A 13,258-nucleotide genomic window follows, 5' to 3' on the forward strand; every position below is an offset into this window, starting at 1 on the left:
ATACTCATTTGGCACAGCAGTGGGAGTGTACGTATGGAACACACCTGAAGTTCCGTCCACAGCCGGGAAGGTCATCCACGAATAAAATCTTTTGTATGGGTAAGCCACCTCTGCACTAACCACCATTATTACTGCCATGCCATCCACGGGAACATTATAATTTTGCAAATGATTGTGCACCGCAATGCGACTATGCTGCGGAATGTCCACCGTGGCCATAGTGACACAGAAAGAAAAAGGTACAAAGTCAACCCTGTAGCACAACTGGGTAGTAATTCAAGGAAACCGTTTAGAAAGATTCAAGCCTGAAAAGACCTATACTACTATAGGTAGGTTTGTCTGACACCACCGTTAACCGGAAACAATAGTGAAGGTGGTAAGTACTGAATGATGTACTACTCAAGTATCGTGCTATAAGACCACCAAAGATTGGGCGCCATATCGTAGGGATTCCGTGCTCAGACAGAACTGTGCATAGAGGCTTGGAACCTCAGTGAATTAGGATGTCCCAAAACTCACCTTAGTACCCAAAAATCCCCTACCAGACAAGCTACAGTGCCTCATTGGTTATCACAAACTCCCAATGCTTAGACAAACCAGAACATGAACTTAGTACACCTCAGGTAACGTGGAACACATGAACACTCTTTTGTTATACAATCATTTCAATCCAGAACAAGGAGTAAAAGAGGACACGTGCATATTTGAAATGTTTATTCACTAATGCAGTGCTCTCAAGCGCAGTATCTTAGCTAATACAAGCAAACATATTATAAGAAACAAAGTAATCAGCATAGTCACTAGTCCATAGAACACTAACGGTGCAAGCATAGTATTATGCTAAAATGAATAGGGTTTAACAAAACCTAATTCTCACCTCCCCCTAGCTAGTATATTATATTATATCTAAGAAGGTCTCTTTTGGGTTTTAGCAGAGCGGCACCATACCTCAAGATCCTAGCGGTAAGAGATCACATCATCAGCAACCAGCTCTCTGCATGCGAAGCACCATCAAGTGTGTTCGTATGCGGTTGTGCAAAGCAATATAAAAAAGCGCCTAAAGCCAGAACTTGGCTGCAGCTGCATGTATGTTATGTCTAGGAACGTGCGAAGATCAGTGCTCATAACAACTACTGTGTTGAGATATCCTTGAAGGTTTCAGAACTCACTGTACAGACACAGCTCGCCAAGCAAGGCTGATATCAGTGCAACAACATATTATTCTCGTATGAATCGAAAACATTTTACTAGGCTCAAAGCTAAAGCAGTAGATAGGTGTTGTGTGCAAAAGCATTAGAAAGGTAAAATGGCGTTTAAACTCCTAAAAAGCTCATGCTAACTTAACACAGTATTCAGGCTACATATAACTATATATCAAGCTGTTGTAGATTGCTTTATGTCACGTTTTGTCTTTCCACTACCGAATTTCCCTCAGGATTTAATGGACTTGAGTACCACAATGCAACGCCCAGATTGGCCATGGCCTCCTTGTAAGCTCGAGAGCTAAACGCAGGACCCTGGTCAGAATTTAGTGTGCCGATTGCGTATGTGCCGATAAAGACTCGCAAATTCTTTATAACAGTTCGGGCGTCAGCCGAGCGCTGAGGCCACATCCAAATGAATCTGGAGCAGGAATCCACTGCGACTATGATGTATGTATGTATGTATGTATGTATAGGCATATATATAGCGCACTACTTACCCGTAGGGTCCCAAGGCGCTTCGACCGCTGCGAAACCCTTCCTGGCTTCCCTGAGAGATGGTCCCTTAATGGGTATCTCCAGGGTGAGACCAGGCATCCCCGGCGGTCTGGTGGGGCCGTTAGATTTATAGTTGACAAACCTTTGTAAGGGACCACAGTGGTCCAGGTATATATACGCTAATGGTTTATCTGAAATCAAAAGGAGTGTCTGCGCAGGACGTTTCACGTCAAAACCTTCAGTTTTTGGCAGATTTCACATTCCAAAACATAGTTCCTGGTCTGTTTCCTCATGCGCGGCCACCAGTATCTTTGTTTTATTAATGACACTGTGGCAGAAACACCTACGTGTGCAGAGGCGAGCCCTTCATGTTCTGCCAAAATTAGTACTAATCTATGTTCCATGTTTGGAATTACTCTATGCTCCACTCCAGGGATTATAGCAAAAGAACATTATTTGCATCAGTTATATATGAGTACTTGAGTGGAAAGCCTTTTTGGTAATGTTTTACCGCTGTCTTTGTTGGAAGCGGTGACAGCCTGCATTATTTCGCTGTCTATTTTTGTTTTTGAACGAGTGATTGTAGCTACGGTAGCCGTTTGCATAGCTGCATTCGCGGCTTCATCAGCCAATGAATTCCCTGCAACGTGAACGCCATCACGCTGATGACTCAGTGTATGGATCACGTGAGTCTTCTGTAGTTATTTCTGTAATTGAACTACTTGTTCCCAAAGCAATTTATGCTTGATTGTGCCACCTTTTGCGTCTTTGAAACAGTTTTGAACCAAGTTCTGCAAGTATTTGTTGTAAGATTGAACGCAGTAATACGAATCGCACACTATGAGTGTGGGGAATTCGCGATCTGTATTTTCAAGCGCCATCTTGAAAGCCTGTAGTTCAGCTCGCTGAGCTGTACAGTCTACAAGGGATTGTGTTTTTGTGACCATAGGTCGGAATTTACCATTGCGCCAGCGACCTTTAATAATCGCACACACAGCACTATAAGCTTGTGTACCCCAATTGCGAGCTGTGCTGATCAGTCTGTATAAATTATACATCTGTAATGTTTTAGAGGCAGAATCTCAGTGGGCAGAGGACATTCTTGTTCGTATTGTAGAAATTCTTGAGTTATCAAGTAAGGGTCAAAAACGTATTGAACGTCTGTTACAGCAAGAGAATTAACCCATTGTATCCACCTTAGATGTAAAGCTTTTGCATTCGGAATGCTTGCTTTTGTCACTGCCTCTAAGGCAGCTACAGGAGTAACGACCATTTTGCATTTTCCCTGGGCAAGGGCTCTTTCTTTTGCTACTGCAGTTAGAACTGCTGTCAGAATATTTTCTGTTGAAGTAAATTTCATTTTAGCTTGTGTGTACAAGTGTGATTTATAAGCTATTGGTACCTTTTCACATTCATTAAAGGTTAAGTATGTGAATCCGCATCTCCCTGGGATGATTCTGATTACAAGGTTGCATATGTATACACGTGTCTGTAAATGTGTTGTTGCTAACATGTCTGTTTGCACAGTAGGCAAAATTTCTGTGTGTTTTTGAGTCCAATTAGTTGATTTGAAATCAGGTTTGATTAGTTCGTAAGAGGTTTAACCCTTTCTGCGTAATTTAGAATGTAAGTTCTTCCAAAATTCAGGAAGCCTAGAATTGACTAAGTTTTTCAGCGTTTTTCGAGGTTGGAGCAGCGCACACTTTTCTAAAAAGTTTGCTGCCAGGCTTTTGCCTTCACTTGAAAGTTCATATCCTAAGAATAGGACGTTGAGATGGGCAATTCTTGATTTTTTAAAGTTGAATTTGTACCCTACGGATACGAAACCAAGTATTATGGTGTTCACTCTGTTCAAGTGCCTATCCAAGTCATCGTCTGTGAGATAGATTTCATCGACATGAGATAATGCCTCATTATCATACGTTTGTAATAACTCTGTTACTCTGGCTGAAAATAACCCTGGACTATTCTTGAATCCCTCGGGAGACGACAGAACTGACGCTGTGTCCCCATAATTGAGAAAGCGGTCAAGTACCTGCTTTCAGGTGCAATGTTTTGACAGAAGAAACCGTTAGAAATATCTAATGTGGTTTTATATTTTCTGCACACAATGTTATTCATCAGTGCTGCGCTGTGTGTATTTTGTACTGCAAAGGTTTTGCAACAGGAGTTTAAATGTCTGTAGTCCAAAACTAGATGATATGAATCGTCCGGTTTGGAGACAGGAAACAAAGGATTGCTCATGGACGAGGTGCATGTTTCAATCACCCCTTGGTATTCAAGTTGATAGAAGATCTCCCTGACCTGTTTTTTAGCTTCTTGCTTAACTGGATACTGCCTCTGAGCAGTTGGTTGATTTTTTAACTGGATCTTATGGGGAGGAGAATCCTCATCCCATCCCACATGATTTTTATATAATGCTGGAGCTTGGACTGCTGCCAATTTTCTGGCATAGGTGTATTTTTTTAATAGGAATATGATTTGAGAAGGCTGGCATAATGAGGTCTTCGCCATATGGGCATTCCCTGACAAATTCAGGTGGCCAGTGTTGTTCAGCCAGAAGAATGTCGTAACCCTTAGAGAGTTTCTCCCAAAAGAGTGCTCTTATTTTTCTAGTTATGTCCCCCTCTATCCTGAGCGTTACTTCATATAACTTATGGGGTACACTAACCCTAGTATCAGCAGTTTCAATTTGAATGTATTCATTCAAGTCCACTGTCTCCAGATGATCCTTCAGGATCTTGAGAGCGATGGTAACTTCTGCTGCGCTGTCCAGCACTGTCTGAACACACTCCCCGTTCTTGAGTTGTCTCCTCAAGATCCTCGGCATGTCTGATTTAAAGACCTGCTACCTTCTTTCTGGTGAATTGGGGTTTCTTATTCTTTGGAACTTGTTGATCGTCTTTGGACTTCACGCGTTCTTCCTTGTGTTCTGATCGTCCTCTTCTTTCCAATTTCTGTGAGGAAGTCTGAAAGGTATGAGAGGAACGTGTATAAGTATCTTGATATCTATCAGGTTTTCTCAAATTATCCCTATTCCTGAGGTTATACATACTTTCAGAGGGCTCCTTTTGAGGAGACCTACCTCAAGATTGAGAACGCTTCTCTTTCGGAAGTGTCTGTTCAGTGTTTTCCCACTTCTTTTTAGGAGTAGTGTGAGTGTTTTTAATAAAAACCTTTTCAGGATTTTCTGTTAGTTGGGGTTTTACTGGTTTCCCACCCAAACTATCTCTACCTAGTTCTTCATAGGGTTTTTCTATTATTCTGGTAAGTTCATACGGTTGCTCAGTTACATCAAGTTCTTTTATTTTTTGGCGGATTGCCACGGATGCTGCTTTACCTTTATTATTAGCTAATATTCTAGCTGAGACCTGTTTGAAATCTTTCAGTAATTTCATACCTATATTCAAAGGAGGCTCTGCCCTGTATTAATTTTGAATGTGTTTCAGGATGTCGGGTATGACCGCCATAGACGGAACACCGTGTGTTTTCATGCAGATTGCAGAAAAAACTGTACCCCAAGTGTCACAGTCCTCCAGGTGTGGTGCGATCTTCATTGGTAAACAGATGGTTAGAATCCTGAGTTTCTCATGAGGTGTACTATCGGAAATACTGCCTCGAGTGGAGTAATTTTTTGAGCTAACCAGAATGGAATTGGTTCCCTTTTTGCGGGTAATTTGCCAATGACCGATTGTATAGTCTGTGGTGTAATTCTGTTTGTGTTCCCCTGATGAGGGTGTGCTGTGGAATCCTTATAGCAGGTTGGACTGTTAGAGTCCGCATGACATATTGAACCAATTGTCTATGTATTTTAATTAATTGTTTTAGCTGAGCTAATAGTTCTACATCTGTCATTCTTTCAATGTCAGGATGTGGTGTATAGCTGGCGAGTACTGGCCATGTTGCTCCTGGTCTACCTAGTGGACCGAGCCTGGTAATGTGATTTTGATGTTGTAGGGCGCCTTTAAACCAGAGCGTATGCTCTTGGTATGTTAATGGAATTTCAATGTCCTCGAAAGGAGTGTTTTCCGCTGGAGGTTCCTCTATCTTGTAGAAGTGGAACACATGTGTTTTTGGATTTGCTTCTGGGAAGATAATCCATGAAAGAATACCTCTATCTGCCGATATTCATGTGCCTCTATGACATAAATTACCCTACCACCTCTTGGTGATAGGCCATTTGTTATAAGCTTTATAGTGATGGTTTTCCTTAAATTTTCTGGGATGATTATAGCATCCGCATCGTCTTCATTAAACCCTGTAAAGTCAAAGCCTGGTCAGGCAGCTGCTGCTGCTGCAGCGGCAGCTCCACCGGTTGCGTTGTTGTCGCCGTTTATCGACATTGTTTAATGAAAGTTTGCAGAGCAAGTTTCAAGGAAACAAAGATAAGGTGCACAATATTTTGGAACACTGTATCCTTCAACGTTGAACAAACCAAAAACTAATACATAGGATTTTTCGTAGTACTCAGCTATGGCGGATTTTATCCTTTCACCCACTCCAGACGTCTATTGGAGTTTTTTACGGGGAAAATGGTTCTCTGTGAAAAACACGACTGAGTTACTCTATCTAGCGTTAAATTAGTGCCTTACCAAAAGTTGGGCGCCATGTAATGTAGTTCCTATATTCACAATAGGCTCTGCGCATTGGAATAATATATCCCTTAGATGTGACAGAGGATTTAGGTCGACTAGGTCTCTATCGAATAAATTAGACTTATTTGTGAGTGCCAGCTAACTCGGAGGTCACTAGAAACTTTCTTGAATACACAAGAAGGGATTAGTTTCTGACAACCGCATAAACATGACAACTTTGTCTCCCCAAGATAAAATGTATCTTCAGAGTTGTGGAAACAATAGATAGATAATTCACTCAGTCAATCATGCATGCTTTGTTTCATCAGAGGTGCAGAGAAATAGAGAGACAGGCGTTTTCAATAAAAGTATTTATTGAACAGTCTTCTTTCTCATGCAGAAGAAATGAACTGCTACAATCGTAATACTGGCTGCAAAGTATAATACGTACAGCAAGAAGAGTATTATAAAATAATACTCTAAAAGCATGGTATGGTTTCTAATCCATAAAATACATACATAAATAAAGACTAAAAGTACTCAACTGGTGATCTAAAATGCGCCTTTCCCAGTGTACCTAACCTAAGTCTAGTATGAGGGAAGAAGTAAGTGTGGTGTAGCATAAGTTTAGTATTCTTTGCCAAGAATCTATCCAAGATTTCTCTTAGGGTCTAATCGGCTCCGTACCATGGTTTAGAATGGAGGAGGTCTGGTATCTCTCTGTCTCGGGACTCGATTTCCCAATACCCCGCAAGGGGAGCTTGGAAACACTGGAGCAGGATTTCTCCGCAAGAGAATAGACAGAGTCTCTCAGTGAGTTGCTATAGCGAGCTGCATCGGGCAAGTAGATAGTCAAACTGCTCCAAACCACCATGTGTTGCCAGAGCAAGTGAAGGCATAATTTATACCTTGAAGGTGCCGAGCTTGACGTAAAGATGGACATAATAACGTCATTAAAGAATTGTAGTTCTTTGAAAACTCCATGAGTTCTTGGACAAATCAATATTCAAGCAAGGGGAAGTCCCTGACTGCTGAAGGCGAGTTTTCCAAGTAATCGTTGTGGCTTTTCGGAACTAGTGGAAGTATCCATGCCTGTATTTGGACTGCATGGCCTATGTCTAAATATGGTTATGAATTCTATGCCTATATAAGGACAAGGTGATTTATACCTACACAAGGGCATGAATTGGGAAAATTGCACTAGGGTCCTAAAATGCAATACAACAAAGTGGTCCTATGGGGGTGGAGTGAGGGTGGTTTGTATGGGGGGGGTTTGAACCATTGACAGGGAAAGGAAGGCCGGCTTGTGGGAAGGGTTCACAGGGTGCAATAGAAGGGCAGGAGTATTTCCTGTCGATAAATTAGATCTTCTCGAAGAAGACGGTAGCCTCAGGTCTCTTTGAAGCTTTCAGAAATATACAGCCAGATCCATAAAAATATCAATAAAGGATTGACAGCTGCGTGCTGAGGACCAGCGCCAGCCAACATGCTTTGAGAGTAAGTGCTACCAACTGCAGTGAATGTTACAGAGACTTGGATTTTTTTTTTTATAAATCCTCCCTGAAAACATTCTCTCTCCTCACTTTACTGATGAGTCCGCCTTGTTTGTTTCAGCCACCGTCGAGCTGCGTTATTCCTAAAGTATACTAATGGCATTACACAATGAGGGCAAAGTCATAGCTGCCAACTGTCCCACTTTTGTCAGGGCAGACCCTGCAAGTTGGAGACTGTCCCGGAAAATCAACTATCTTGGGACAATCCCCGCAACTGCACTTCCAGCCCTGCCAAGTGTCTTGCAGGGAATAGTGATGGGAATGTCAGACTTTAGACCAAAGTAGCCGAGTTGGAAAAATTCTCCAATGCAACTAAATGGGAGAATGTTTCCAACTCAGCTACTTTGGCCTTAAATTTGAAATTCCCATCTCAATTCCCTGCAATTCTCTTTTTATCGAGTAGACGCTATTATCTGCACTATGATAAGCAGGCAAAATAAATATGCTAAGTATGTGCGTTGGGCGGAGCTTTGGGGCAGTGGGTGTGGTAAAATTTCACGTAAGTAATTGATAGCTGTTATGCAAAGTGTCCCTAGAAATTGTTTTCAAATGTTGGCAACTATGTCAAAGTGTGCCTGATTATCAAACATCAATGCTGTATATCTTTTTTCATTTATTGATTAACCACAAAGAAAAGAAAAGAAAAATACAATTCAAAATTGTTTTGAAGAAAGACAACATCACACATGGGACAGAGGTTGGTATATGATATTTTCATTCACAAAAAACGACCTATGTACTAATAGGTCGGTTCACAAAATTCATAATAATAGTGGGTCGCAATCAGAATATTTACGAGATAAGTCATAAATTGTAACTCCCTACAGTTGGCTGCCATCACAGGGATGGTGACATACTGGGGTCTACAGACCACCATAACTATGATTGCATTTTAAATAAAGTCAACTTTACTTTTAAATACATTCCTTTTTTCCTTAAAGTGATTTTCTTGTTCCATTGTTTGAGAGTGGGCAGTAATCCAGGGGACCAAAGCCTACTCCCCCGCAAAACTTTTTGATAAATTCACAAAGAGTAGGACCCTTCTCCATTTGTGAATAAGTTAACACCTTCTTTGAGGTGTCGGTATAAATTCACAGTTTTGCAACCAGGTTTCGGTTGTAAAACATGGATACATACTGTAAAGAATTGGTATTTAAAAGGGACGCAGTTAACACTTAACTCCTAATACTGATTTGTTATGGGTTTGCAAACCCATTTTGTAAATCAGTAAGGAGTTACCGGATCGTAAATAAGTTTTGTCCATAAAAAAGCCTGCAAATAGCAGGCTTTGCACTGCAAGATAACTTTGTACATCCAACTCGAAATGCTTTATACCATCTTGACAAGGCCTTACATATGAGGATTGACAACTGGGAATATCTGCTTCATACTGTGCAATATAATATCATCTATTTATATCTTACAGCTGCCCTTAGCAACTTATATATCTACAAACTGGTTCCCAGATACCTCTGCGTCTTGTTTTTTTGAGGTATAAATAAGGAATAGTCTTCAGCGCTTATATTACACCAGGTCAAGTCCTTGACCCAAATTTCAAGTTTGGGGACCTTACATGGTTGTGAGAGTTTGCAGTGCAGTGAGAAGAGTGCTCAGGACTTCACAACCAGTCAGTTGTGATATTTCTCATATTACCAGCCGCCAGAAGTTTTAGATCTTGGAACCTGCCTTGTGACAAGGAGACCGTTCATGTGTGGGCATCTGCAAGGGATGCTCCATCCTCTGGAGTCCAGCAGGAGAGGCGTATTGGGGGTCTGTAGCTTGTGTATATTTGCACTGTTTGTGGACAGCAGTAAGCCCATTTATCCAGTGAAAATTGATTGCCCCCCACCTCCTACACCACCGGCTTGTGGAGGAAATTGCTGCTAAGGGCCATGGAGATGGTCCTTCACCACGGAAAGAAAGTCTGTTCAGCACCATGAAGTAGAGCAGCTGAAGAAGCAACATATTGCGCCTTTAGGAGCTAGATAGGTAGATATAGAAGGGCTCACCTGAACTTCTTGTAGAGAAACTCCTGCAGCATCTGCTCCCGCTTTCCTGTAGGGAAAGAAGAGGAGACACCCACATTAACAGTTACCATAAATCCTGACTGTGCTCATGATAGCTCTGCTCTTTTATGTTTCCTTTCTGTGGTTCTCTCTCTCCTCCTTTGGGTTCCTTTCCTTCCCATGGTCTTCCCGCTCCTTTCTATGGTTTTCTGGCTCCTCCTTTGGTTTTTTTTTTTTTTCTATGGTCTTCTCACTCCTTTCTGTGGATCTCTCTCTCCTTCCTTTGGGTTCCTGTCCTTCCTAGGACTCCCTCTCCTTTCAGTGATTCTCCCTTTCGTTTCCAGGGCTCTCCCTCAGCTTCATATGGTTCTATATCACTGTTTCACTCTCTTTCCTGTGGTTCTCCCTCTCCTACCTATGGTTCTTCTCATCTTCCTATCTTTCTCACTTTCCATCCTATAGTCTTCTCTCTTCTTTCTAAGATTCTCTCTCACCTTTCTATGGTTCTCCAGCTACTACTTATAGTTCCCGCTCTCCTTCCTATGGTTCTTCATCTCCTTATGGTTCTCCTCCTACCTATGGTATCCCCTCTCTTCCTACGTCCTCTCTCTCCTTCCTATAAATCTATCACTTTTTCCTGTAGGCATCCCTCTACTTTTATGCATCTTTCTCTACTTCCTAGGGCTTCCTCTTTTTAACTATGGGGTATCCTCTCCTTCCTATGGTTCCCCCTGTACCTTCTAGAGCATTCCCTCTCCTTTCTATGTTCACTCTCTCCTTCATATGCTCCTCTCATGTCTTCCTACAGTTCCCCTCCTCCTTACCTCTTCTTTCTATGTTTCTCTCTCTCCTTCATATGCTCCTCTCATGTCTTCCTACAGTTCCCCTCCTCCTTACCTTTCTTTCTATGTTTCTCTCTCTCCTCATATGCTCCTCTCATGTCTTCCTACAGTTCCCCTCCTCCTTACCTCTTCTTTCTATGTTTCTCTCTCTCCTTCATATGCTCCTCTCATGTCTACCTACAGTTCCCCTCCTCCTTACCTCTTCTTTCTATGTTTCTCTCTCTCCTTCATATGCTCCTCTCCGGTCTTCCTACCGTTCCCCTCCTTCCTATAGGGTTACCTCTTCTTTCTATGTTTCTCGCTCTACTTCATATTCTCCTCTCCTGTCTTCCTACAGTTCCACTCCTTCCTATAGGGCTCCCTCTTCTTTCTATGTTTCTCTCTCTCCTTCAGATGCTCCTCTCCTGTCTTCCTATAGTTCTCCCCATCCTTTCTGTGGGTTCCCTCTTTTTATGTTTCTCTCTCTTCTTCATATGCTTCTCTCTCGTCTTCCTATAGTTCTCCTCTCCTTTCAATAGGGTCCCCTCACCTTTCAGTGTTTCACTCTCTCCTTCACATACTTCTCTATTGTCTTCCTATAGTTCTCCCCTCCTCTCTATAGGGTTCCCTCTCCGTTCTATGTGTCTCTCTCTCTCCTTCATATGCTTCTCTCTCGTGTCTCCTCCAACAGTTCCCCTCCTTTCTATATGGTTCCCTCTTCTTTCTATGATTCTCCCTAACCTTCATATCCTTTTCTCTTGTCTTCCAGTAGTTATCCCCTCCTTTCTATGGGGTTCTCTCTTCTTTGTATGTTTCACCCTCTCCTGCATGTGCTTCTCTCTTGTCTTCCCATAGTTCTCCCCTCCTTTCTATGAGGTTCCCTCTCCTTTCTATATTGCACTCTCTCTTTCATATGCTTCTCTCCTGTCCTCCTATAGTTCTCCCCTCCATTCTATAGGGTTACCTCTTCTTTTTATGGTTTTCTCTCTTCCATATGCTTTTCTCCTGTCCTCCTATAGTTCTTCCCTCCTTTCTATAGGGTTCCCTCTTCTTTCAATGATTCTCTCTCTCTTTCATATGCCTCTCTCGTGTCTTCCTATAGTTCCTGGTACCTTTCTATAGAGTTCACCTTTCTTTCTATGTTTCTCTCCCTCTCCTTAATATGCTTCTCTCTTGTCTTCCTACAGTTCCACTCCTTTCTATAGGGTTCCCTCTCCTTTCTATGTATCTCTTGCCTTCGTATGCTTCTCTCTTCCTATAGTTCTCCCTCCATTCTGTTGCGTTCTCTCTTCTTTCTATGATTTTCTCTCTCTTTCAATGGCTGGTACATACTGCCTACCCTGCCCTGCACAGGCGATAATCCCAATCAATGGGTGGTATATACGGCCTACGCTGCCCTGCACAGGTGATAATCCCTATTGATGGCTTGTATATACGGCCTACCCAGCCCTGCACAGGCGCTAATCCCCATCGATGGCTGGTATTGTAGTGTAGTTCCTATATTCCCAATAGGCTCTGCGCATTGGAATAATATATTCAGCAGTGAAGGCGTAGGACTGAGGTCGACTAGGTCTCTACTGACTATATTAGACTTAAGGTTTGCCAGCTAGCTCAGAGGTCACTAGAAACTTTCTCGAATAAACGAGGAGTTTAACCTCCCTGGATAGACAAGAAGGGTTTAGCTTCCGACAACCATATAACATGACAACTTTGCTCCCTCAGAATAAGAGTATATCTCTAGAGTTGTGTGAAAACAATAGACAGCTATTTCACTCAGTCAGATGTGCGTACTTAGTTTCACCAGAGTGCAGAGACAAGAGAGACGGGCGTTTTTTAATAAAAGGTGTAATTTATTGAGCAGTCTTCTTTCTCATGCAAGGGAAATGAATTGCCATATTGCAATACTTAATGTAAAGTAAAGTGCGTACAGTAAAAGGAGTATTATGACATAATACTGTAAAAGCATTGATATGGTTTCTTAGCCATAAGATACTTTAAAATGGATAAAATATATACCTACGTAAATACATTGACTAACGTACTCAACTGGTGCTTCTAAATACGCCTACCCCGGTGTACCTGACCTAAGCCTAATACGTGGGAAGGAGTAAGTAAGTAGCAGTTTAAGATAAGATGGTTTTGCCAAGAATCTGACTCAAGAATTCTCTTTAAGGGTTTAGTCAGCTCCGTACGTGGGTAATGGAATGCAGGAGGTCTGGTATCTCTCTTTCAGGACTCGATATCCCAGCAGCCCGCGAAGGCGGCTGAGCACACCGGAGCTGGATTTTCTCGGCAGGAGAAAAGACAGCGTCTCTCTCAGTGCGTCAAAGAGGAGGGGCAGCGTCCGTGGGCTCTCGCATCAGCTGGGCTCTCGGGCAAGTAGATAGTTGCTCGGCTCCAAAACCACCACTGCGTGTTTGCTTAAGGCAACGTTGTTATATTTATACCTGAAAGGTGCCGAGTTTGACGTAAGGTTTGGACATAAGACGTCAATAAAGATGTCACTAAGAACTGACTGTTCCTTTATTGTTCGCAGGAGTTCAATGACAAATCAAAACAAAGGCAAGTGGGGATTTCCCAGGTTGCTGGAGGTTTGGTGTGTCG

General features: G+C 42.2%; 1 protein-coding gene across 1 annotated transcript in view; it reads right to left on the reverse strand.

Annotated features, from left to right (window-relative positions):
- SPAG8 (sperm associated antigen 8) overlaps positions 1–13,258 on the reverse strand; it is a 273,990-nt gene that overhangs the window by 183,839 nt on the left and 76,893 nt on the right. The window contains exon 4 of the mRNA XM_086960019.1: positions 9,837–9,882. Within this exon, the coding sequence (XP_086816145.1) occupies positions 9,837–9,882 (46 nt within the window). The remainder of the gene's footprint in view (positions 1–9,836; positions 9,883–13,258) is intronic.

This window comes from Lissotriton vulgaris, chromosome 3_1 (assembly GCF_964263255.1).
Source record: "Lissotriton vulgaris chromosome 3_1, aLisVul1.2, whole genome shotgun sequence".
Classification (NCBI taxonomy): domain Eukaryota; kingdom Metazoa; phylum Chordata; class Amphibia; order Caudata; family Salamandridae; genus Lissotriton; species Lissotriton vulgaris.